General features: G+C 39.7%; 2 protein-coding genes across 3 annotated transcripts in view; one reads left to right on the top strand and one right to left on the bottom strand.

Moving 5' to 3' along the window:
* The window catches only part of HSPBAP1 (HSPB1 associated protein 1), a 64605-nt gene extending 50485 nt beyond the window's left edge, over nucleotides 1–14120 (bottom strand). For both annotated transcript variants that reach the window (XM_027845181.1, XM_027845180.1), the window contains exon 1: nucleotides 13968–14120. In XM_027845181.1, the coding sequence (XP_027700982.1) occupies nucleotides 13968–14016 (49 nt within the window). In that variant the 5' untranslated portion in view covers nucleotides 14017–14120. The remainder of the gene's footprint in view (nucleotides 1–13967) is intronic.
* A 1724-nt stretch (nucleotides 14121–15844) lies between these two features.
* SLC49A4 (solute carrier family 49 member 4) overlaps nucleotides 15845–25648 on the top strand; it is a 121704-nt gene continuing 111900 nt past the window's right edge. The window contains exon 1 of the mRNA XM_027845220.1: nucleotides 15845–16229. Within this exon, the coding sequence (XP_027701021.1) occupies nucleotides 15845–16229 (385 nt within the window). The remainder of the gene's footprint in view (nucleotides 16230–25648) is intronic.

Consider the following 25648-nt stretch of genomic DNA (forward strand, 5'->3'; position numbering starts at 1 on the left):
GTTTTTCTTCTTTGATCTCTCATCATAGATTTAGTTATCCTTCACAGCTTGCCTAGACCTCTATACTTTTTCTATGCAAACTTAACTATACTTCAGCAATTTGTATATAGTGTCTTATCACCACTACTGGTCTTTTGGAATTATTTAACAGGTGGTTTAAAAAAAAAAAAAAGGAGGGAGATTTTTGTTTGCAAAAGTTTATCACAAGTCAGTGGAATAAAACAGTGTTATTTTTTACAACACTGAAACAAGCATATTTACAGAAATCATGCCCACAAGTAAAATAATGAAATCAGCTGCTTGTGGGATAATTTGTTTTTCAATAGTTTAATCAGCAATGTACCGCTTCATTAAATTAACGAAACTGGAGTTCCCTATAAAAAAGAATTCAATACTATGTAGCATTAATTCAATAGCCCTGGGACACATCAGATTATCCCATGCCAGGAAATCTGCTCATAGTTTTTTAAAACTCTGAAACAACATCAATAGCCTTTAAAAGGAAGGAGACTACATTAAGGTCTAAAATGGTGCAATATTTTCCTTTTAGGTAATTTGGAAACTCCTTAAAAAACTCACGACAGCAGTGTATATGCTATCACAATAGTCCTTTCCCTCTCTCGTAAGTGTTGCACTTTATTTAGTCAATTTTCCACCGCCTCAGTTACAACTGTTGTCAACTTCTGGGACAGAGATACCATTTGAAAGTAAGTTTCTTTTTTTGTCTGTAACTTTTCTGTAAAACTCAAGGCAATTTGAAGCCTAGTGTTACAATTTTCTACATTTACTGACGCTGTTGCTTCAGTTAATACCTGGGCTAGATTTATACCTAAGCATTAGAATTCATAAGTGAACAAACATTTACTGAGAGCTTGCTATGGACCAGGTACTATGCTAAGAGTAGTAAGAATAAATATGAAAATAATAAGTACAGTTTATCAAGTTTCCTGAATATTCTATAGTGCACGACAAAGGCAAAATACCTGAAACCAAAAGCAATTCCATCTTTTTCATACCAGATACAATTCTAGAAGAAAAACCATACTATAGTTATTAAAAAGAAAATTGTAGCTTTCATAAGGCTCACAAACCTGATATCTGTGGGGTACTTTACAATTTTAAATTATTTTCCCATTCATTACCTTGTTTCTCAAAAAAAACTCTGAAAGGCAGTCAGGAAAGGAGTTATTACTCCATAGGTAACATGAAAAAACTGAGATACAGAATGGTTACATGATTGTTTCATTATAACTAATGAAGAGGTAGAGATCAGATTAGAACCCGAATTGCTTACTCCTTGTTCATTCAGCATTAATTCAATAAACAGTAAGGTCATACTATGCACAATTTAGGACACTAGGTGCTAGACAAGGAGGAGAAAGAAAGTCACAGTCCTTAATGCATACAGACAACACAAATTAGAACAAGTACTTAAGAAGGGCAAATAATGTAATATGAACAAATGTGAAAGAGAAATCACTTCTAGCTTCACTTCTAGTTTTGGGAGTTGGGAGGTAAACGCCAACAGGGGAAGTTATACGTTACATGTTAGAGCAGTGGTCCTCCAACAACTGCTAGGGGTTCATGAATTTTGGATTTGATTTATATAAATTTTACTTACCTAGCATATGAGGCAAAATTTTTTTTTTCTTTTCTGACTAGAACTGTGATTTCAACCTTAAAGGTTTGTGGCATAGAGACAGGAAAGTACTGGACACCTCGGGGAAATAACAAATAGTCCAGTTAGGAGGGAGCACTGGAGGAAAAGGAGCAGTGTAAGACAAGGCTGGTAAACACTTTTTAAATATATGGGGAATATTTTTTATTGCGAAATTGTTTACAGTATCCAAGTACCAGAAGGTGCCCATCAGCTGGTGAATGGCTGAATTATGGTATAACAAATGTAATAGAATATTATATTACATCATGGGAAATGACAAATACAGAGAATTCAGAGAAACTGGAGAATTATACAAAAATACAAGAATGTAAAGGAAATCAATACTCAAAGATTTCAGGACCCTGATACATACATGTTTCCCTCCTTTCAGCAGAAAAGTAGAGACCATCAGTGTGGCAGGACATATACTCAGGCATGGCCAATGAATGTGCTGATTAGTTTTGATTGATTATATTTATATATTACACAGAAGGATTCTTTTTTTGAGAAGTAGCAGTCACTGAGAAATGACAGTGATGTAATAAAAAAGGATTAATAAACATTTTTTAAAATAGGGTCAGCCAGGATCTTATTCAATATACTATAACAAAATTCAGATGACTATTATACCTAAATAATGGTGACACCATTTTTAAAAATTAGCAGAAAATAAAGTAGGTACCTTACAGATGGCTAGGGGAAGAATTCTGACCAAACAAGAAATAGAAATAATCATAAAAGATAAAAACAGACAATTTTGATTATATAAAAGGAAAAGGCTCTTTACAAGTACAAAATCACTGCAAAAGAATTATCAAGTGGGAAGGACTTTTACATGAAATATCTCTGATGACAGTCTGATATCCAAAATATGTAAAAAATTGATGATCTTTCTAAAAATAAATGCTTACTGATGTCTTTTTTATATCACCAAAATTTCTCCTTGGATTATTACCCTTTCCCTGAAAACTATCCCGATATAACATTTTTAAAGAAATAAGAGATTGAAAAAGTCTGAAAAAAAGTACAAACATACCATAACCATGGACCAGCATCATACCTCAGCAAAGAGGCAGGTTTAGGATTTAATTTCCAATTCTAATGGTCTCTTCCCAGTCCTATGCCTTCTTGACCTCCCTGCTATATGTGACACTATAATCATCACCTCCTCTTGGAGTTTCCACTCTGAGTTTTCTTAACATTACTGTCTCCTGATTTTCCTCCTACTTGTCTGTTTCTTGTCAATATCCTTTGCTCCATCATCATCCATATTATGCCCCAAATTGTAGGTGTTCTTCAAGATTCTGTCCTGGACTCTCTTCTCTATCCACTCACTTGGTATCTCTATCAGCTCTAATTATCATTTCTATGCAAATGGCTCACAAATCTACATATCCAGTCCCAGTATATCCTTTAGAAATCAGAACTGCATCATCGATTACTTATTGGATATTTCAAACCAGATCCAAATTAGCTGTGCCAAAAGCAACTCAAATTTAACATGTCCAAAACAAAAGTCATTATCTTTGGCCCCCACCCGGGTCCCTGCCAAGGCCACCCTTTTCCAAACGTCCCTTTATTTCCATTAAAAACAGCACCATTTCTCCAATCTCCCAGGTTCATAATCTGAGAATTGTTCTTGGCTCCTCACTCTCCTTAACCTCACATATCCAAGCAATTGTCAAATTTTAGAAGCCTCGCTTCTTAGGCTAATTTACTTGAGAGTCTATATATTTGTTTCTCCTGGAGGGTCTTTCCTTCAGCTGGAATAGCTTCCTTTTCTATAAAACTACAATTGCTTTCCTGACCACTATTTGTTACTGAGCTATAGAATGTACGAAGATGCAGCTACAGAACAATAACAACCATCACCTTACAGTGGCATAGCACTTTCAGCTTTTCAAAGAACATTCATACGTATTATCTTTTTAAAATTTTCATATCAAAGGTTTATTTAAGGCAGGTTCATTAATCTCTGTAAGGTAGGTCAGGAAATTGAGATCAAGAGAATTAGTGACTTATCTGAGCAATGTCATTCAGTTGTAGATCTGAGATTATGGCTCTTGATTCCTATCCTGGCACTCGTGTTACATATACCCTATGAAGAAGACGGACCACATCAGTGATCCCTCAGTGTCCTTGAAACTCTTTCAATGAGGTCTGAGAAGTCAAAACTATTTTAAAAATACTAAGACTCTTTAATTTCTAATATTGTAAATGTAGATATATATGACATACAACCTATGGAAACAAAAGCTCTTTGGGGGTCCTCAATAATTTTTAAGAGTGAAAAGAGTTCCTAAGAGCAAGAAGTTTGAGAATTGCTGGAGATGATCGTATGCTCTTCCCTCTTCACTTGTTCAGAGTGAAATACGCAGAACTAGAATAATTTATATAATGACGGCAACATTATAAAGAAAAACATCTCTGAAAGACTTTAGAACGCTGATCAAAGCAATGACCAACGATGTCTCCAGGGGACCAATAATGCTACCTACCTACTTCTTAACAGAGAGGTAATGGACTTAAAATGAAGAATGAGACATAGATGTTTAGATATGGCTGATATGGGAATTTGTTTCCTTGACAATGTATACATTGTGAGACTTTTTCTTCAAAATTGTTTAACTAGGGGAGAAATGAAGAGAGAAAATTGCAAATCAGAAAAAAAAATTTTAAAAATAAATCCTATGTCCTAAACACTATTACTAAATACTTAGTTACAACAATAATACTTTGTATAGTGCTTTAACGCTTGCCAAGTGCTTTCTTCAAGACAATTCTGCAAGTATGGCATAACTCTTATTACCCCCACTGTACAGATGAGGAAAACTAAAGCTCAAAATGGCCAGGAGAATTGCCTGTAAGTCCAAAGCTGATATCACAATTGGTAACAACATATAACCGAGGGTTAGGTAAGAATCTTTATAATGAGAAGATGCAGGCCCAAGTCCAGGTTCCAGAACTTACTGGGATGACTACTGACAAGTTGCTGCCTCTCCGGGCTTCATCTATCAAATGAAATGAGGATGTTTTGTTTTTGTCTTTGTATCCACACTACCTGGAGCAATGCTGGTTTAATTCTCACTACAAAAAATGAAACAGTCCCAGTATTATGACAATTTTTTGCTTCCTTTTATTAATCTTTGTTCTTTGGGGTACAGGGTCATTTCTCCTAGTTAGCTTACCAAACTGGCGGAAACCTGTTACAATGCTGAGACAAGTCAAAAAGGAGTTTGGGCTCCCAAAAGTAATTTAACTTACTTTTTTGTGGAAGGATCCCCCTAGCTCTAAATCAAGAAGCCCTCTCAATTAACCCATTGTAAACTCTGAACCTTGGAAATAACTTTTAATAACTAAGTCTTTTTGACTAGAGGTCTGTGTGATTTTTATGACCTGAGAGGATTGTAAGACTATGTCAAAAATTACATCTCTATCTCTCTGACATAATTTTTCTCTATAAAATCTTCATTAGAATTCTAATCTTTGTTCAGGGTTATTTTTCTGATCCTGGAATCTGTGCTTAAGCATAAAAAAACCTAGGTTTTAACCTCTAGAATTTCTGAATTGTGATAGTTTAGTTATCTGGTAGCAGTTACCTATCACATAAATTTAATGGCGATATTTTTACAGTAACAACTAATATCAAGCTTCCATTCTATTGTAGAGAAGAGGGAATAAAAAATATACATAAAATACAATAAATACCAAGGTAATTTGAGGAAAGAGAGGGCATTAACACCTGGAAGAATCAGGGAAGGTTTCAAGCAGGAGCTGGAACCAGAGCTAAACCTAAAAGGATAAGTATTCTGAAAGGCAGAGCTAAGTATGTACATGTTAGGCCTAGAGGATGACTTATACAAATGCACAGATGTGGGAGACGGATTCTGAATTCAAATAGTAGTCCAATGTGTCTAGAAAAGACAGTGTGTAAAGGATAATATGATTAAGTTAGGAAGAAAGGCTGGATTCAGATTATGGAGAGCCTTGAACCCTGGGGCAAAGGAATTTATATTTCACCTCAGAAGCAACTTGGAGCTATTGAATGCTTTATGAAGAAGTGTCTTAGGAAGAATAACTAAGCAACCACTTGCCAGTCTATTTCCCCCTTCAAACCTTCCTGCACAATAGAAGTAATTTCTAAAACTCTACACTGTCACACCCATGCTTAAAACCTTAAACAGTTTTTTATTGCTCATTATAACTAAATCTAAATTCTTTAGGCTGGTACTCTGGGTCTTCTAGAATCTGGCCCAAATCTACCTTTCCAGCCTTATCACCAAACCCTCAACTTCACAGCTAGTCAAACTCACTGTTTTTACAAGACAAGCCTTGGAATTTTCCCACAGTTGTGCCTTTGCTGACACCATTGTCCCATCTTTCCATTACCTGAAGCCAATTTAAATACAGGCCGAATCCAGCCCACAGTGATCTCTATCTAAATTTACATAGTATTCAACACCTTGACCATCATAATATCATAGAACTTGGAGGTTGATAACGCCTCACAAATTTGTCAAATCAATGTGCTGTACTATCTCTTGCATTAATCTTATAGGATCATAATATTTAGACCTGTTGTCTCTTACAGTAATATCTTTAACTTAGGTGTTTACTTCTTTCCTAACAAGATTTTAAACTCCTTTAGACAAGGGAAAAGCAACATGGGGTAGTGGACAGGGAGCCAGCAACACCTGGGTTCATTCAAGTCCTACTTCAGACATACACTGAGTTTCCCAGGGTCAATAAGTCAACAAACACTATGTGCCAGGCACTGTGCTAAGTGCTAGAAATACTAACATGAGGACTTCCACTTCCAGAAGCCAAGATGGCGGAGTAAAAACGTAGTCGCTCTCACCCTCCCCTATCAACCTCTGAAAACCCAGAAAATATCACCCCAGAAAGAACCCTAGAATAGCTGATCCAGAATTAAGAAGGGGTGCAGCAGTGCAGTAGCCCAGGTAGCTAGAGGGATTAACGGGAAAGGCCCCTCTTACCCTGGGGGAAGGAGAGCAGTACCAAACCAGGAGTTGCCCAGCCAGCTAGTGGAAAGACCCACTTTAGCACACCAGGAGGAGATTCTGGTGCCTTGGCATTCTACAGCAAACGGGTCTCCCAGTGCCTCAGCAAAAATAAGGGAAGCAGCATTACAAAGAGCCCCACATGGATAAGCACCCTGCAGCATTCCTCTGAAAGAAGCTAAACAAAGCTAAAGGAAAGGAAAAGCAGGCAACCTAGATTTGCCTGAAAGTCTCAGCCTTGCTGATTCCAGCCCAACACCAGGTAAGCTACCAGAACCCTACAGCCTCCAATTACCAACAAAAGAGGCCCCAGCACACAAAGCCAGTGACCAAGACCTAGGCTCCCAACACAAGAAGCTTGGGTCAGTGCCCTCTGCTCCCCAGCAGGAGAGCTTAATCTCTTTAAATGCCAGGGAATAAAGAAACACCATGAATAAAAAGAAATGTACGATAGATTCATATTATGAGAAGAGTGAAGATCAAGGCAGAAATTCTGAAGAGGACAACATTGTCATCAAACCCACATCTGCAACATTAAAAGGGAATATGAAGTGGTCTGAAGCCCAAAAAGCCTTCTTAGAAGAGCTCAAGAAGGATTTTAAAAGTCAAATGACAGAGGTAGAGGAGTCCTTAAAAAGTACAACTGGTCAACTGGAAAAAAAGTACACTGAAAAAAACAAGTCCCTAAAACACACAATTGGCCAATTGGAAAAGAAAGTACAAAATCTAACAGAAGAAAACAATATGTTAAAAATTAGAATTGAACAAATGGAAACTAATGACTCTATGAGAAAGCAAGAATCAGTCAAACTGAAACAAAAAAATAGATGAAAACATAAAATATCTCATGGGTAAAACAAATGACCTGGAAAATCGATCCAGGAGGGACAATTTAAAAATTATAGGCCTACCTGAAAATCATGATGAAAAAACAAGCCTGGACAATTTCCTTCAGGAAATCATAAAGGAAAACTGCCCTGAAGTCCTAGAACCAGAAGGCAAAATAACTATAGAAAGAATCCACCGCTCCCTGCCTGAAAGAGATCCCAAATTGAAAATGCCAAGGAATATAATAGCTGAATTCCAAAATTACCAGATTAAAGAGAGATTACTGTAAGCAGCCAGAAAGAAACAATTTAAATATCATGGAATCACAGTCAGGATTACACAGGACCTTGCAGCCTCTACATTAAAAGACTGTAGGGAGAGGAACATAATATTCTGTAAGGCAAAGGAGCTTGGAATGCAGCCAAGGATTAACTACCCAGCCAAAATGAGCATGATTCTTCAGGGAAGGAGATGGATATTCAACGAAATAGGGGACTTCCAAACCTTCCTGATAAAAAGACCAGAGCTCAACAAAAAATCTGATCTTCAAGTACAAGATTCAAGAGAGACATAAAAAGGTAAATGGGACAGAAAGATACAATATATTGTTAATAAGGGCAAAATGTTTACATCCCTACAAAGGAAGATGGCACTTGCAACTCAAGAACTGTACTGTTATTATACCATGTTAAAGGAGTATACATAAAGGGGGTGGATATAAGTTTACTTTCATGTAATGATAAAAAAAAATTTAATCAAGTGGGTTAAATCGATCCAAGTAAGTGGATTAGTCTGAGCTAAGAAAATGTACTGAGAAAGGAGGAGGCAGACAAGGGTAAATTACACTACAGGAAAAGACACAAAAACCTATTAGAGCAGAGGTAAAGAAGGGAGGGGGATAAGCACTGTTTGAACCTTATTCTCATCAGATTTGGCTCAAGAAGGGAATAACATAATCAGTTAGGTATAGAAATCTAACTTGCACTATAGGCAGTAGGAGGGAAAAGGGGAAAGAAAAGGGAGGGGAGACAGAAGGGAGGGAACAAGCAGTAAGGGTAAAGGGGAAGAAAAGGGAAAGGGATAATAGAAGGGAGGTGGGACTGAAGGAGGTGGTGGTCAAAAGCAAAACACTCGTGGGGGGGAAGGAAAAAGGAGAAAGAAAAGCATAAATGGGGGGAAAAAGGATGGAGAAAAAGATACTGATAGTAATCATAACTGTATGGGGTGAACTCTCCCATAAAATGGAAGCATATAGCAGAATGGATTAAAAACCATAATCTACAATATGTTGTTTACAGGAAACACATTTGAAAAAGAGTGACACATGCAGGGTAAAGGTAAAAGGTGGAGCAAAATATATTATGCTCCAGCTGGAGTAAAAAAAAGCAGGGATAGCAATCCTGATCTCAGACAAAGCAAAAGCAAAAACAGATCTTATCAAAAGAAACATGGAAGGAAACTACATCCTGCTAAAAGGCACCATAGACAATGAAGTAATATCATTACTAAATATATATGCACCAAATGGTATAGCATCCAAATTCTTAGAGGAGAAGTTCAGGGAGTTACCGGAAGAAATAGACAGCAAAACTATACTAGTGGGGGACCTCAACCTCCCCCTCTCTGAACTAGATAAATCTCACCACAAAAAAATCAAGAAAGAAGTTAAGGAGGTAAACAGAACATTAGAAAAGTTAGGTATGATAGACCTCTGGGGAAAACTGAAAGGGGATAGAAAGGAATATACTTTTTTCTCAGCGGTATATAGCACATACACAAAAACTGACCATGTACTAGGGTATAAAAACCTCAAAATCCAATGCAGAAAGGCAGAAATGTGAAATGCATCCTTTTCAGATCATGATGCAATAAAAATTATATATAATAAAGGGCCACGGAAAGATAGACTAAAAAATAATTGGAATCTAAATAATCTAATCCTAAAAAATAATTGGGTCAAACAACAAATCATAGAAACAATCAATAATTTCATTCAAGAGAATGACAATAATGAGACAACATACCAAAACTTACGGGATGCAGCAGAAGCAGTTCTTAGGGGAAGTTTTATATCTCTAAATGCTTACATAAATAAAACAGAAAAAGAGGAGATCAATGAATTGGGCATACAATTAAAAAAACTAGAAAAAGAACAAATTAAAAATCCTCAATTAAACACCAAATTAGAAATACTGAAAACCAAAGGAAAAATTAATAAAATTGAAATGAATAAAACTATTGAATTAATAAATAAAACTAAGACTGGTTTTATGAAAAAACCAATAAAATAGATAAAGCTTTGGTTAATCTAATTAAAAAAAGGAAGGAGAAAACCAAATTACTAGTATCAATAATGAAAACAGTGAAGCTACCACCAAGGAAGAGGAAATTAAAACAACAATTAGGAATTATTTTGCCCAACTATATGCCAACAAATTTGACAATCTTAGTGAAATGGATACATATTTACAAAAATATAAATTGCCCAGATTAACAGAAGAGGAAGTAAAATACTTAACCCCATCTCAGAAAAAGAAATTGAACAAGCCATTGATGAACTCCCTAGGAAAGAATCTCCAGGGCCAGATGGACTTACATGTGAATTCTATCAAACATTTAAAAAACAATTAATTCCAATACTACATAGACTATTTGGTAAAATAGGTGAAGAAGGAATCTTACCAAATTCTTTTTATGATACAAAGATGGTGCTGATACCTAAACCAGGAAGAGTCAAGACAGAGAAAGAAAATTATAGACCAATTTCTCTAATGAATATAGATGCAAAAATTTTAAACAAAATATTAGCAAATAGATTACAGCAACTTATCGCAAGAATAATACACTATGACCAGGTAGGATTTATACCAGGAATGCAGGGCTGGTTCAATATAAGGAAAACTATCAGCATAATTCATCATGTCAATACCAAAACTAACAGAACCCACATGATCATCTCAATAGATGCAGAAAAAGCTTTTGACAAAATACAACACCCATTCCTATTAAAAACACTAGAGAGCATAGGTATAAATGAAGTCTTCCTTAAAATAATAAATAGCATCTATCTAAAACCTTCAGCAAGCATAATATGTAATGGGGACAAGCTAGAAGCATTTCCAATAAGATCGGGGGTAAAACAAGGATGTCCATTATCACTACTGTTATTCAACATCGTACTGGAAACGTTAGCTTTAGCAATAAGAGAAGAAAAAGACATTGAAGGTATTAGAATAGGCAAAGAAGAAACAAAGCTATCACTCTTTGCAGATGACATGATGCTATACTTAGAGAATCCCAGAGAATCAAGTAAAAAATCTACTTGAAATAATAAACTACTTTAGCAAAGTTGCAGGCTATAAAATAAAGCCACATAAATCACTGGCATTTCTATATATTACCAACAAAGTCCAACAGCAAGAGATAGAAAGAGAAATTCCATTTAAACTTACTGTACACATTATAAAATTTTAGGAGTTTACCTCAGGAACAAACTCAGGAACTCTATGAACACAATTACAAAACACTTTTCACATAAATAAAGTCAGATCTAAATAACTGGAAAAACATCAGTTGTTCATGGGTAGGCTAAGCTAATATAATAAAAATGACAATTCTACCTAAGCTAATTTACTTATTCAGTGCCATACCAATCAAACTACCAAAAAATTATTTTATAGAGTTAGAAAAAATAATAACAAGATTCATTTGGAAGAACAAAAGGTCCAGAATGTCAAGGGAACTAATGAAAAGAAATGCAGGGGAAGGTGGCCTAGCCATTCCAGATCTTAAATTGTATTATAAAGCAGCAATCACCAAAACTGCTTGGTACTGGCTAAGAAATAGAGTGGTGGATCAGTGGATAGGTTAAATATGCAAGACACAGTAGTCAATGACTATAGTAATCTATTATTTGGTAAACCCAAAGATCCCAGCTTTTGGGATAAGAACCCACTCTTTGAAAAAAACTGCTGGGAAAACTGGAAAAGAGTATGGCAGAAACTAGGCAGACACCAAAATCTCACATCATATACCAAAATAAAGTCAAAATGGGTTCATGATTTAGATATAAAGGCTGATACTATAAGCAAACTGGGAGAGCAAGGAATAGTTCACCTGTCAGATCTATGAAGAACGGAAGAATTCATGACCAAACAGGAGATACAGAACATTGCGAAAAGCAAAATAGACAATTTTGATTACATTAAATTGAAAAGTTTTTGCACAAACAAAGCCAATGCAACCAAGATTAGAAGGAAAGTAGAAAATTGGGAAAGAATTTTTACAACTAGTCTCTTATAAGGGACTGATTTCTAAAATATATAGAGAATTAAGTCAAATTTATAAGAATACAAGTCATTCCCCAATTGATAAATGGTCAAAGGATATGAATAGGCAGTTCTCAGATGAAGAAATTAAAGCTATCTATAGTCACATGAAAAAATGCTCTAAATCACCATTGATTAAAGAAATGCAAATCAAAACAACTCTGAGGTACCACATCACACCTATCAGATTGGCCAACATGACAAAACAGGAAAATGATACATGTTGGAGAAGATGTGGGAAAACTGGAATACTAATGCATTGTTGGTGGAGTTGTGAAATGATTCTGGAGAGCAATTTGGAACTATGCCCAAGGACTATCAAAATGTGCATAGCCTTTGACCCAGCAATAGCACTTCTAGGGCTATATCCCAAAAAGATCACACAAATGGGAAAAGGACCTACATGTACAAAAGTATTCACAGCAGCTCTTTTTGTGGTGGCAAAGAATTGGAAATTGAGAGGATGCCCATCCATTGGGGAATGGCTGAGCAAGTTGTGGCATATGAATGTGATGGAATACTATTGTGCTATAAGAAATGATGAACAGGCTGACTTCAGAAAAACCTGGAAAGACTTGTATGGTCTGATGCTAAGTGAAGTGAGCAGAACCAAGACAACGTTGTACACAATAACAGCCAAGTTGTGTGATGACTAATATTGATAAACTTAACCCTTCCTGGCAATACAAGGATCTAAGACGTCTCCAGAGGCCTTGTGATGGAAAATGCTATCACATCCAACGAAAGAACTACGGAAGTCGAATTGCTATTTTTTTTCTCTTCTGTTGAGTTTTGTTTCCTCTTTCTGATGGTTCCTCCTATTGGTTTTAATTTTTACTTACAACATCACTAATGTGAAAATATGTTTCATGTAAATGTATAGCCTATATCAGATTGTGCGCTATCTTGGGGAGGGTGGTGGGGAAGAAGGGGGAGAAACATTTTAAACTCAAAAGTATATGGAAGTGATTATTGATAAATCAAAATAAATTAATAAAAAAAAGAAATTTTTAAAAAAGTACTAACATAAGCAAAAAGATAGTCCTTGCCTTCAAGGAACTTGCATTCTAGTGAAAAAAGATAACACCTAAAAGGGAGCTGAAGGGGGAGACATAGTATAGAAAGCCCTGTGGAGATGAGTCAGGAGGATGGCAAGGAGAGCCGGGTCAAGTCATTTAACTTCTCAGTGATCTTTCTTGCTAACTCTTTAAGTTGCAAAGAAGGAAGAAGCCTGCATCAGAAGGAAATTTCCTCATATGGATTAAATCACAAGCCCAGTCCCTATCCCTACGTCAAAGACTCTTGGAACTCTCCCTCATGCTTTTCCTCCCCAAGAAATTCATTGGAAAATCTCATTATCCTGTAAGATTCAATTTGCCTGTACTGGGGGCTCATCAGTACCTCTGTCCTTCTCAATGAACCCTCTGAATGTAGGGCAGGGTGATGGCCTCCAGGGCCTTTTTTAAATAGGGGGCTCAGCACAGCTTTTCTCCCCATTTCCTATTAGTTACACTTGCTTTTGGACTTCTTTGGGAAGCTTCTTCATGCCCCAGCTACTGGTATCTTTTCTCCCCCTCCCTCCTCAGTTTGGAAGAGAAGGTACTCCAGTTGGAGAAAGGCTTCCTGCAGAAAGACAGTGAGTACTTGAGTTGCATCTTAAAGCAAAAGACAGACTCTGAGGCGAAGAGGTAAAGAGAGTATTTGCAGGTATTCGGGGAGCCCAGGCCAAAGGAGAGAGATGGGGCTTGGCACAATACCTGGAACACAATAAACACTTAACAATAAATAAACGTTCTGTTGCCAGTAAACCCCAAATAAGATCCTGACTGCAAATGACCCAGATGTATATGCTTTATTCCACATGCAAGAGAGAACTCTCATTAAAAGAAAAATCACGACATCACGGAAAACACAATTCTCATTCGCCACGAAGTCAGGGGCGGCTGGTCTAGAGAGCACTCACACCACATTAGTCGAGGGAGTAAAAGGCCGGCGCCCCGCGCCACTGGGAAGGAGTCCGAGGCCTGGGGTCAGGCTGTTGCCCACTTCTTTCCCTCCCCCTCCCCCTCCCCCTCCTCATTCCTTGGGGTCCTAGGCCTCTTAGGGGGCCTGACCTAGCTTCGCACCTACCTTCTCCGCCGCCACCACTGTCCCGACCTGCTACCGCCGCGGTCGCCATGACCACTTCACTCCCAGGCTCCTCAGTGATCCCGCGGGATGCGAGCGCGACCACTTGGAGATTGTTACCCAAGATGCTCCGGAAATGTCCAAACGCTCGGCGCCGACCACGTGACATCTCCCCGTGTCGCCACGGGCTCGGCGTTGCTCACGTGACCCATAGCCCAACCCACCAAGCCCGGGAGGGGGAAGGGGTGGGCGGAGGCAGGACCACGTGGGGTTGTTTATTTTTCTTCCCTGAAGAAGAAACCCGGGACACGTGGGTTTTGTTTGTGTTCCCTTCTCCTCCCGTGGGGGTCACTTCTTCCTCTTTCAGGTCTAATGCTGCAGTTGGACTCTCTCTTTGCTTAAAACTTCCAGTTTTCTATTCCCTTTCCATTTCTAGTTCTGGCTCCATTCAAGAAGGGTCGTGCTTGAATTTTAGGGAAGGCCAGAGGGGGAAGGAGCGGCCGCGTGGGTCTGTCTGGGTCTTCTGGCTTCTTCCCCTTCGTGATTTCTCGGGCTGGCCACCCTTTGTCTCCTGGCACGGATGACGGGATCCCCCAGCCCTGGCAGTTTAAATGCGGGCATGGGAACGCGAAGTTCAGACAAGCTGTGCTTCTCTATTTGTGGCGTGACTCATTTGCCTCTCCTGAAAGGGCAGGTCACCCGACCTGGGTTACCTACAAACAGGAGTCAGGTTTGAGTTTGCATATCCAAACCAGCCAGCTGGATGTCACACACAATTTTCTGTTTACTGGTTAACTTTATCGAGAGGCTCTTTGGTTAACCAGTCAATACATACTGATTGCCTCAAATACAAAGAAAATATGCTTCTTGTCCTCGAGGAATTTATAATCTCGTTGGGGCACATGATATGCCCTTAAAATATGCGGGGGAAAAAAAGGCTATATTAAAGGATGTATAAGCATTACAGACAGCTAATTACCGCAGGGACTCGGAGAAGGAACTCAGAGTTTTGAGGGGGAAGAAAACAAAAAAGGAAACTAGAAGAAACAGGATATTTTTCCTGTAAAAAATAATTTTGGGCCTTTGTGTTTTTATCGTCCACCATTCCCCATCTCGCTCCCCTCCACCCAGTTTTCTAGCTCCCTTAAATACTTTCGTTGCCTTCCCTGCTTAAGGTCAGGGACTGTCTTTTTGCCTGTATTTCTATGCCCAGCTTCTAGCACACTGCCTGACTCGTAGTAAGCGCTTAATAAATATTGACTGTAGCTTTTTAGGAGGTATAAATCCAATAAACAAGCACCAACATAAATGGACTAAGATTCAGGGGAGCCTAGGTTCGCGTCCCAGTTCTGCCGCCAGTTGGCGTTGCTTCTCTGGAACTCAGGTTCCTCAACTTTGACACGAGGGGGTGAAGAGCCTGAAGGTGATCCTAGTTTATCTCCCCTAGATGACCTAATGTCCCTTCCAGTCCCGTGATTCCATGAAGTTACAAATAACTCGATGCCACTCGGCTGAGCTGTTCACGAAACACGTGACGCACGCCCCGGGCACTTCCTGCAACCGTGGCCCCGAGAGCCGGTTTCCCAACCCGCAAGTAACCTGGAGGAGCTTCCCGTGGGATGGCTCCAGAGTGCGGGTTCGGCGCGCTGCTCCTCCCTCCCCCGACCCCGCTCCCGCACCCGGGCCGGTTCGTGCTGCGCAGGCGCGTGAGCAGGACTCCAGGAATAGGGCTCGTCTGCTTGCCGGAGCGAAGGAGGGAGTGAGGAAGGAGTGAGGAAGGAGTGAGCCCCGCCGCCTCCGGCTCGGCCGCCAGTGTGACCAGGGCAGGGCAGGGCGAGGGGCTGCCGGCTTCGAGGGCGGGCAGCCGGGCCCGCGTCGCCATGGGCTCCAGCTGGAGCATCGCGGAGGAGGAGGAGGAGGAGCGGCGGCCGCTGCTACGGCCCGGGCCCAGGGCTGGCGCCGGGGTGGCCGGGAGAAGCCGGGCCCCAGCCGCGGAGCGCGGAGCGGCGGCGCCGGTGGTGTCCGCGGTGCCGGCGCAGGTCTTGGCCGGGCCGGGGCGCGTGTACCGGCGGCGCTGGCTGGTGCTGCTGCTCTTCTCTCTGATGGCCTTCCTGCAGGGCCTGGTATGGAACACCTGGGGCCCCATCCAAAACTCGGCCCGCCGGGCCTACGGCTTCTCCAGCTGGGACATCGCGCTGCTGGTGCTCTGGGGACCCATCGGCTTCCTTCCCTGCTTCGCCTTCATGTGGCTGCTGGACAAGAGAGGTGAGCGGCGGGGGAGCGCGGCCCCAGCACACACACCCAGGCACAGACACACACACCAACACTCCCAGACGGACACACAGACGCAGACACACATACAGAAGCACACCCCAAAAGACCCGTACACACTCCCACACACACAACACACACCCAAACACTGCCCCTCGCACACCCAGAACTCCAAGACACTCTCCAAAGGCACCCAACATTTCCCAAGTACTCCCCCCAAAATCTCCCCACAGACACCCAAACACACTTTTCCCAACATACACACCTTCCCCAAACACACCCAAAAACACAATGTACACCCAGAACCTGAAGACACTCTACAAACACACCCAAAGGGCCTAAATACTTCCACCCTCAAAAGGCCCCACATGCATCCAAACAGCGCCCCACACACACACTCAGAACCCCGACACACTCCCCAAACACACCCACCTCTGTCCAAATATTTCCACCCTTGATGCCTCCTCACACACTCCTAGTCACCCTTACTACCTTCCTTACACACATGCCACATATACCCCCCCCACAAACTCTCCGGATAACCCCCCCCAATGCTGCACAAACACACTACTCAAAGAGACACACTCCCCAAACACACCCCAGGCACCCCCAAAACATATATGCAAACCACCCCTCCAAGTAACGATCCACCCCCAAAAAAGGTGTTAGAGATTGTTGATAAGGGAGCGTCCCAGGCATCTTGTCTCAAAGCTATACAAGCCTCCTTACTTTCAGAGGTTCTTTACGTGGTCTGTGAATTTTAAAAATAAATTTTTGTAACTATTTCAAAACAAGATGTCAATTCAAAGTTTCCCTTTGAAATGCTATGTATTTTATTTTGTGCATATTAAAACATTCTGAGGAGTCCATAGGCTTCACCAAACTGCCAAAGAGTTGATGGTACAGAAAGGGTTAAAACCCCCTGTTAAGCAGAAGGAAATTTAGGAAGGTTTCTTGCATCACATTTCGGTTTGTAAGGTCAAAGGGGTTACTATTATGTAACACCAAGGATCAGAGGCCTGAAAGTTCCTACTTTCTGATGGTGGAGGAAGTGGCAAATCATATTCTAAATCATAATATATAAAACTGTTGTTTATTCCTGCTATCCCTTGGTGAGTACTTTAACTTTCTGAGGCATTTTGGGGTGAGAGGTCAAGGATATCTCTGGGTGGATGAGGATTCTAATTTTAATATTTTGTTTTTTTCCAATTACAGATAAAAACAATTTTTAACATTGTTTTATAAATATGGAGTTCCAAATTCTCTTCTTCTCTCCCTACCCTCCCCCCCATTGAGAAGGCAAGCAATTTTATATAGGTTATACACGTGGAGTCATGCAAAACATATTTCCATGTTAGTCATGTTGTGAAAGAAAACAAACCAAAAAAAAAAATCCAAGAAAAATAAAGAAAGTAAAGAAAAAGTGTGCTTTGATCTACATTCAGACTCCCTCAGTTCTTTCTCTGGAGATGGATAGCATTTTTCATCCTAAGTCTCTCAGAATTTTCTTGGATCATTGTACTGCTGAGAATAGCTAAGTTATCAGAGTAGATCATTGTACAATATTGCTGTTACTGTGTACACTGTTCTGGTTCTGCTTACTTCACTTTGCATCAGTTCATGTAAGTCTTTCCAGATTTTTCTCAAAGCATCCTGCTTATCGTTTTTTATAGCACAATAGTATTTCATCACAATCATATACAACAGTTTGTTCAGCCATTCCCTAATTGATAGGCATCCCCTTGATTTCCAATTCTTTGCCACCACAAAAAGAACTGCTATAAATATGTTTATACATGTAGGTCCTGTTCCTTTTTTTTTTTTTTTAATCTCTTTGGGTTACAGACCTATTAGTGGTATTGCTGGGTCAAAAGTTATGCATGGTTTTATAGCCCTTTTGCAGAATGGTTGGATCAGTTCACAACTCCAGAGGTGTTTTGAGTGTCCCAATTTTTCCACATCTCCTGCCACATTTTTCATTTTCCTTTTCTGTCATATTAGCCAATCTCATAGGTATTCAGTAGTATCTCAGAGTAGTTTTAATTTGTATTTCTCTAATCAATAGTAATTTATAGCATTTTTCACATGGCTCTAGATAGGTTTGATTTCTTCATCTGAGAACTGCCTGTTCATATCCTTTGACCATTTATCAATTGGAGAATGACTTGTATTTATATAAATTTGACTCAATTCTCTATATATCTGAGAAATCGGGCCTTTAGTTAATGTGGATTCTATTACAAATGAGTAATGAGAAGTTATTTAGGATTAGGCACCAGCACTGGAGATGTTAAAGAATTCAGATCTAATACTCCCTTGCAAGTAGAAGATGAAGTTTGATAGCAGTGAACTTTTTGAGGAAATGTGACCCAGAAACTTATTCCAACCAAGTTTCAAGTCTTTTTAGACAGATTACCAAAGCTAAATGTCTCTCCTCATCTTGGTCTTAAGAATAGGTCTTGTACCACCAGGACCAGTGTTTCTTGGACCAGAGCTCATGCTGTGCATGAGGAGCCCATTCATCAGGTGTTTATGGAAATACCTACCACCTCCATCCCCAGCTCCTTAATATTTTGAGACTAAGTGGCCATGCTAATGCAGACTCCATCATTACAGAACCCTGGAAGGTAGGGACCCATTCTCTGCTCTTTCCCCCCAATATTTGGTGACTAACAAACCCTTACCTCATTCTTTCCTCATTCCTGTGATTCTTGGGCTGCTTGGATAAAAATCTCCCCCTTCCCAAATGTCTCTTCTCATCTTGCTCTGCTCTACTTCTCTCTGGGTCCTTCAGTCTTCAGTCCTCTTCTATTGTGCACTCTAAAATCCTGATCATTACTGCGTTAGCCAACTCCCCTCTATCCTAGATCTCTTTACTTTTTTCTTTTTTTTAATTTAATTTATTTTTTTGTTACATTTTAAGTTTCAAACTGTCTTCCTCCCTCCCCACCCCACACTAGAGAAGGCCACCATTTAACACATATGTATGTGTGTATGTATATGTTTCTGTGTGTATGTAAAACCATATTGGGCACACTTCTGTTTATCAGTTCTTTCTCTGGAAGTGGATAGCATCATTATTTCATGCAAGTTTTTCCATGTTTTTCTAAAATCAACCTGCTCATCATTTCTTACAGCACAATAGTAGTCCTAGTATCTACTAGATCTCTAGTAATTTTTTTGTTGCCTCTTTTTTCATCTCAGCCTCACGTCCTGATAACCCTTCCCCTAAAAACACCCCCTTGTAACAAAGAAGCACATTAAATTGAAACAAAGCAACACATTTACCTTGTTCAATATTGAATGCCTCATTCCATTGTCATAATCCACCACCTCCCTACTGAGGAAAAGGAAATGTTTCATCAGCCAGCATGTTTCACATCTTCTGGTGTCACCATTGGTCATGCATTGTTGATTTGAATTCTGATGTCATGTAATGTTGTTTTCCTTTATATTATTCTGGTGCTTGTGCATATTATTCTCTTGGTCCTGTTTACTTAACTCTAAATCTAGATCTCTTCATAAACTTTTTGTTTTGTACTTGTTCAAACAGGATTCTTTCCAAAATGCATTGTGTCCTTGGCCACACTGTCCAGAGCTGGTTGCTACTTCAGTTAGGCCCCAAGGTGTTGGGCCAGGAGAATAAAATGTAAAACTCCTTTACTGTAGTACCCATTCTCTGACCTCATTTTCTTCTTTTTACAGTCTTGACTATAGAAATAACCAGTTCAGCTATATATATTCTTCTGTCCTCCAATTCCTTGCCCCTTATCATTCAGCTATTCTTGTCCTATCAATTTATTAACTGTCTGCCTTCTCCACTTTTATTCTTGGGCTTCTGTTCAGTCATATTGGATAAGGCCACTACTGATTCTTATTAACCAATCTCAGTTGGGCCCTCATTGCTGAATGACAGTTCTTTTAGTCTTCCCTAATTGATTCTTTAACATATTCTCCACAGTAGCAATTCCAAGCCTTTTTTTAAGCTCTTTTCTTTTTCTAAAAATTTTTATTAATTTATTTATTTTTAGTTTTCAGCATTCACTTTCACAAGATTTTGAGTTCCAGATTTTCTGTCCATCTTGCATTCTGAATACCCTTTCCCCTAATCTGCCCTCCCTTCTGTCTCTCCCCCCCTTCTCTTATCCCCTTCTCCTTCTATTTTCCTATTGGGCAGGATAGATTTCTATACCCCATTGTCTGTATATCTTGTTTCCCAGTTGCATGTGAAAACAATTTTTAACATTTGATTTCAAAACTTTGGGTTCCAGATTTTCTCCCTTCCTCCCCACTCACCTTCATTGAGAAGGCAAGCAACTCAATACAGGTTATACGTGTATAGTCATGCAAAACATTTCCATAGTAGTCATGTTCTAGATCTCTTCTTTAGTTTGTTCTTCACCTCCCTTTTTCAGAACATGACTTCACTTCCTTTACTGATTAAATTGGGATCCTTTTCCTGAACTCCTTCCCCTCCTAACCTCTTTACATCTTCACCTGTCCTCTCTTCCTTTGTTCCATCTCTGAGAAAGGTGACTTTTCATGCAAGGTTTCTCATCTCTTAGAGCTTTCTCCTTTGTTCATTTTTTCCCCTCTTTTTCTTCTTTTTTCATCTTCAGGCTCTTTCTCTCCACTTATTCTTTCCCATCTGCCTACAACTATACCCAGTTGTTTCTTATCCTTAAAATATTTTACTTGATACAACCCCCAAACTATCCCGTAACTTTCCTCCCTCTCACTGTCAGACTTATAGAATGATCAACACTCCTGCCTCCTCTTCCTCATCACTTGTCAACCTATTGCAATTTAGCCTCTGACCCTCCCACCATTATACTAAAACTGCTCTCTCAAATGTTATCAATGTCATAGGCAGTATGGCACAGTGGAAAGAATTTACATTAGAGGACCTGGGTTTCAATTTAAATTCTGCCACTTACCTCTCTGTGACCTTGGGTAAGTCACTTAACCCTCTGAGCCTCAATTTCAGCTTCTGTAAAATAAGGAAGTTAGACTAGAGGAGCTCTAATATCTTCTAGCTTTAAGTTATTAATCCTATTGATTCAATGATCTTTTTCTTAGGCCTTATCCTCCTTGACTTCTCTGTAGCTTTTGACATTGGATCGTTCCCTGGCTGTAGGAGTCTATCTTTATGTAAGACTCAGCTCAGTGCTACCTTCTTTGAGAAACCTTCTCTAATCATCCCAGGTGTTAGTGCTCTCACTTTTCTCAAGTTACCTTGTATTTGTCTATCTGTGTATCTGCTTGATCTCACAGGCTAATGTAAGTTCTTTGAAAGCAGTTATTTTTTTGGGAGGGGGGTGTCTTTGTTTTCTCAGTGCCTTGCAGATGCTAGGTTCTTGTGTCTGAATATCAGGATTCTGATCAGCACCTAGAGCTTTTCTTGTACAAAGAACACAGTTAATAAATATTTATTGGTGATACTTTGGCAGCAATATGGCTTTTAGATTTGTTAGTGATACAGACAACTGCTACAGCAGGGTAAGTTACCACTACTAGTAAGTGGGGTAAGGCTGCCCAAAAAGCTAATGAAATCTCAGACTGTTTTAAAAGAAATACTGTCATTGTACTGGTCAGATTACATCTGGAATACAACCCTCAGTTCTAAGTGTCATCATTTTTAAAAATCCAACTGATTACCTGAATTTTATCCAGAAGAAAGTAATAGGAATGGTGGTAAGTCTTAAAGTTATATCATTTGGGTGGCAATTAACTTGGGATATTTGGTTTAGAGAAAATTTAGGCAGGGATGGAATATTTGAAGGATTCTAATATGGAAGAGGAATTAGGTTCATCCCTTGTTGTTCCAGGCAGCAAACAGCAGGCTAGTTAAAAAAGGTTGTAATGAGGTTTGCCTTACTATTCAGTCAGCAGGCTGTTAACCTTTGCCCCAGGACAAGTCCAAAAACTGAATAGATTACAGAGGTGCAGTTGGCAAGATGAGTAAATTGACTGGACCCTGTTGGGATGACTGGGTGGGATATAGGATGAGAACTTGAGGGGATGGTAGGGAAAAGTGAAGGTTAAAAAATTCTTAAAAGTAAGATTATCATCATCATCACTAACATTCATAGAGCACTTTCAGGCTTGCAAAATGCTGACCATATTTTATCTTATTTGATTCTTACAACAATCCTGAGAAGTAAATACTATTATTCTACTTTTACAGATAAGGAAACTTGAGGCTTAGATTAAGTGACTTGCCCCGGATCACATAGCTAGTGAGTGAGGTTAGATTTGAACTCAGGTCTTCCTCATTCCAAGTCCAGGCTATAACCACTATACCATTTAGCTGCTATTTGGCAGGAAGGACATGTTTCAAGGCAATAGGGAAGGAGCCAGCGGAACAGAAATGATTAAGAGTATTAGCAAGAGGAGATCATTTAAGAGGCAAGCTTCTAAACTAGGCAAGCAGTAGTATCAAACTGAAATAGAAATAGGGGGTTGGTTTAGGTGCCCTTGGGTCTAGGGCATAAGTAAAGAGGTTGGTGTTGGCCAGGAAAAGGGTCACCTCATCCTCCAAGACTAAAGCAGAGAAGATGTAGATTGGTGCTGAGATGACCTAAGTATGTAATTGGGGGGGAGGAAAGGAAACTCACAATAGATAGCCTTAATTTTTACAGTGAAATATGAGGCAAAGTCTATATATAGAGCTATATCATCCTATATTTCTCTCTCACACAGCCAAATTAATTTTAAAAAGCTGTCAACACTCATTGCTTCCACTTTCTCACCTTCCACTCATTTTTCAGCCCGTTAAAATCTGGCTTCCATCACTACCACTAGACTGAAACTGCTCTTTCTGAGTTCACCAGTGATTTCTTTATTGCTAAATCCAGTGGCCTTTTCTCAATCCTCATCCTGGATTTCTGTAGCATTTGTTGTTGGTCACACCCTCCTTCCAGGTACTCTCTCTTTAAATTTTCTTGATATTGCCCTCTTGTAGATCTCTACCTACCTGTTAGATTTTTCTGTCTCCTTTGCAGGATCATCACAGCTGTCCCCCAGGGCTCTGTCCTGGGCTTTCTTAGCTTCTCTTTCTGCATTCTCTTGGTGAGCTCATCAGCTTTCTGGATTTGACTCTTTTGTCTATGCAGATGACTCCCAAGTTTCCATATCTAGACCTCTTCTTTCTCCTTCCTTAGCCTCAGTCCACTTCTCTTTCCAGGTTTTTCTGAAGTCAGCCTGTTCATCATTTCTTATAGCACAATAGTATTTCCATTACATTCATATGCCACAACTTGCTCAACCATTCCCCAATTGATGGGCATCCTCTCAATTTCCAATTCTTTGCCACCACAAAAAGAGCTGCTATGAATATTTTTGTACATGTGGGTCTTTTTCCCATTTGTATGATCTCTTTGGGATATAGCCCTAGAAGTGCTATTGCTGGGTTAAAGGGTATGCACATTTTTATAGTTCTTTGGGCATAGTTCCAAATTGCTCTCCAAAATGGTTGGATCATTTCACAACTCCACCAACAATGCATTAGTGTTCCAATTTTCACACATCTTCTCCAACATTTATCATAATGAAATTTTTTTTTTTTTGGCTAGGCAATGGGGTTAAGTGACTTGCCCAGGGTCACACAGCTAGTAAGTGTTATGTGTCTGAGGCCAGATTTGAACTCAGGTCCTCCTGAATCCAGGGCCAGTGCTCTATCCACTGCGCCACCTAACTGCCCCCTCAGACCACTTCTCAAACCGACTATTGAATGTCTTCATTGATGTCAAACTCAAATAAGTCCGAAATAAGTTGTCTTTTCCCCTAAATCCACACCTCCATTAACTTCCTTATTTTGTTGTGGGCACATTCTTTTGGTTCTCATTGTGAGAGTAAGTCATTCTCAACTACTCATTCTCCTTTATCCCCCTATACCAGGGGTGGGGAACTTGTTACCTCATAGCTGGAAGTTCCCCATCCCTGTCCTATAGCCAGATAAATGGCTGAGTCTTGCAGATTCTAGTCAGACAAAAATAATTAATTAAGGGTTTGCCTTGTGCTAGTCACTCTACTAAGTGCTGAAGATACAAAGAAAGAAAAACAAACATGGTCCACATCCTCAAGGAGCTCACATTCTAATGAGGGAGACAAAGTTGCAAGCAACTATGTAAGATATGTACAGTATAAATGGGAGGTAATCTCAGGTGGAAGATAAGAGGTAGGGGTAGGTGGAAGGCATCTTGAAAGAAGGTGGGTTTAAGCTGATTCTTGAAGGAAGCCAAAAGGTGGAGGTGAGGAGGAAGAGCATTCCAGGCATGGGAGACAGCTAATGAAAAGGTATAGAGTTAGGAGATTGAGAGGGACAGCAAGAAGTTCTATGTCATTGGATCACTGAGTATATGGAGAAGAGTAAAGTGTAAGAAGAATGGAATGATAAAGGGGAGCCAAATTATGAAGGGCTATGAAACAAAAAAAAATTTATAATTGATCTTGGAGATAAGGTAATATGGAACTACTAGAGTTTATTGACTGGAGGAGGGGGGAGGTGTGATATGGTCAGACCTGTACTTTTTAGGAAGATCACTTTGGTTGCTGAATGGAGAAAATTGTGAGGGAGAGACTAACTATCAAACTATTACAGTAATCTAGGATGAGATGATGAGATTGTCCACCAGGATTGCAGCAGGGTCAGAGGAGAGAAAGGGGCACGTATGAGAGATGTTGGAAAGGTTGCATTGACAAGACTTGGCAAAAAATTGCATATGGAACTGAAAGAGGAGAGTTGAGGATGACACCTAGGTTTTAAGCTTGACTGACTGGGAGGGTGGTAGTGCCCTTGACAATAATAGGGAAGATAGGAAGAGTAGAGAAATCAGGGGAAAGATAAAATAAATTAATTTAGTTTTGGACACCTTGAATTTGAGGTGTCTATAGGACATCCAGTTCAGGAAGTCTAATAGGCAGTTGCATATGTGAACCTGGAGGACAAGAGAAGATAGGGCTAGGCAAGTAGTCCTCTTCATAGAGGTAGTAGCTGAAACAATGGGAACTGATAAGATCAAGTAAAATAGTATAGAAAAAGAAGAAAAGAGGCCCAGCACAGAACCTTGGAGGACACCCACAATTCTGAATGTGACCTGGAAAAAGCCTAGCACAAGAGAAAGACTGGTAGGCATAGAACCAAGAGAAATCAGTGTCAGAAAAATCTAGAGAGAAGAAAAATACAGAGGAGGGTTGGCAACAGCATCAGAGGCTGTAGAGAAGTCGAGATGGATGAGAACTGAGAAAAGAACGTTATATTTGGCAATTTAAAGATCATTGGTAGCCTTGGAGAGAGCAATTTCAGTTGAATGATGAGATTAGAAGCTGGGCTGAAAAGAATTAAGGAGTGAGAGAAAAAGAAGTAAAGGCACCAATTGTAGAAGCCTTTTTCAAGGTATTTAGCCATTAAA

Source organism: Vombatus ursinus, unplaced genomic scaffold (genome assembly GCF_900497805.2).
Source record: "Vombatus ursinus unplaced genomic scaffold, bare-nosed wombat genome assembly UNPS02014959.1, whole genome shotgun sequence".
Taxonomy (NCBI): domain Eukaryota; kingdom Metazoa; phylum Chordata; class Mammalia; order Diprotodontia; family Vombatidae; genus Vombatus; species Vombatus ursinus.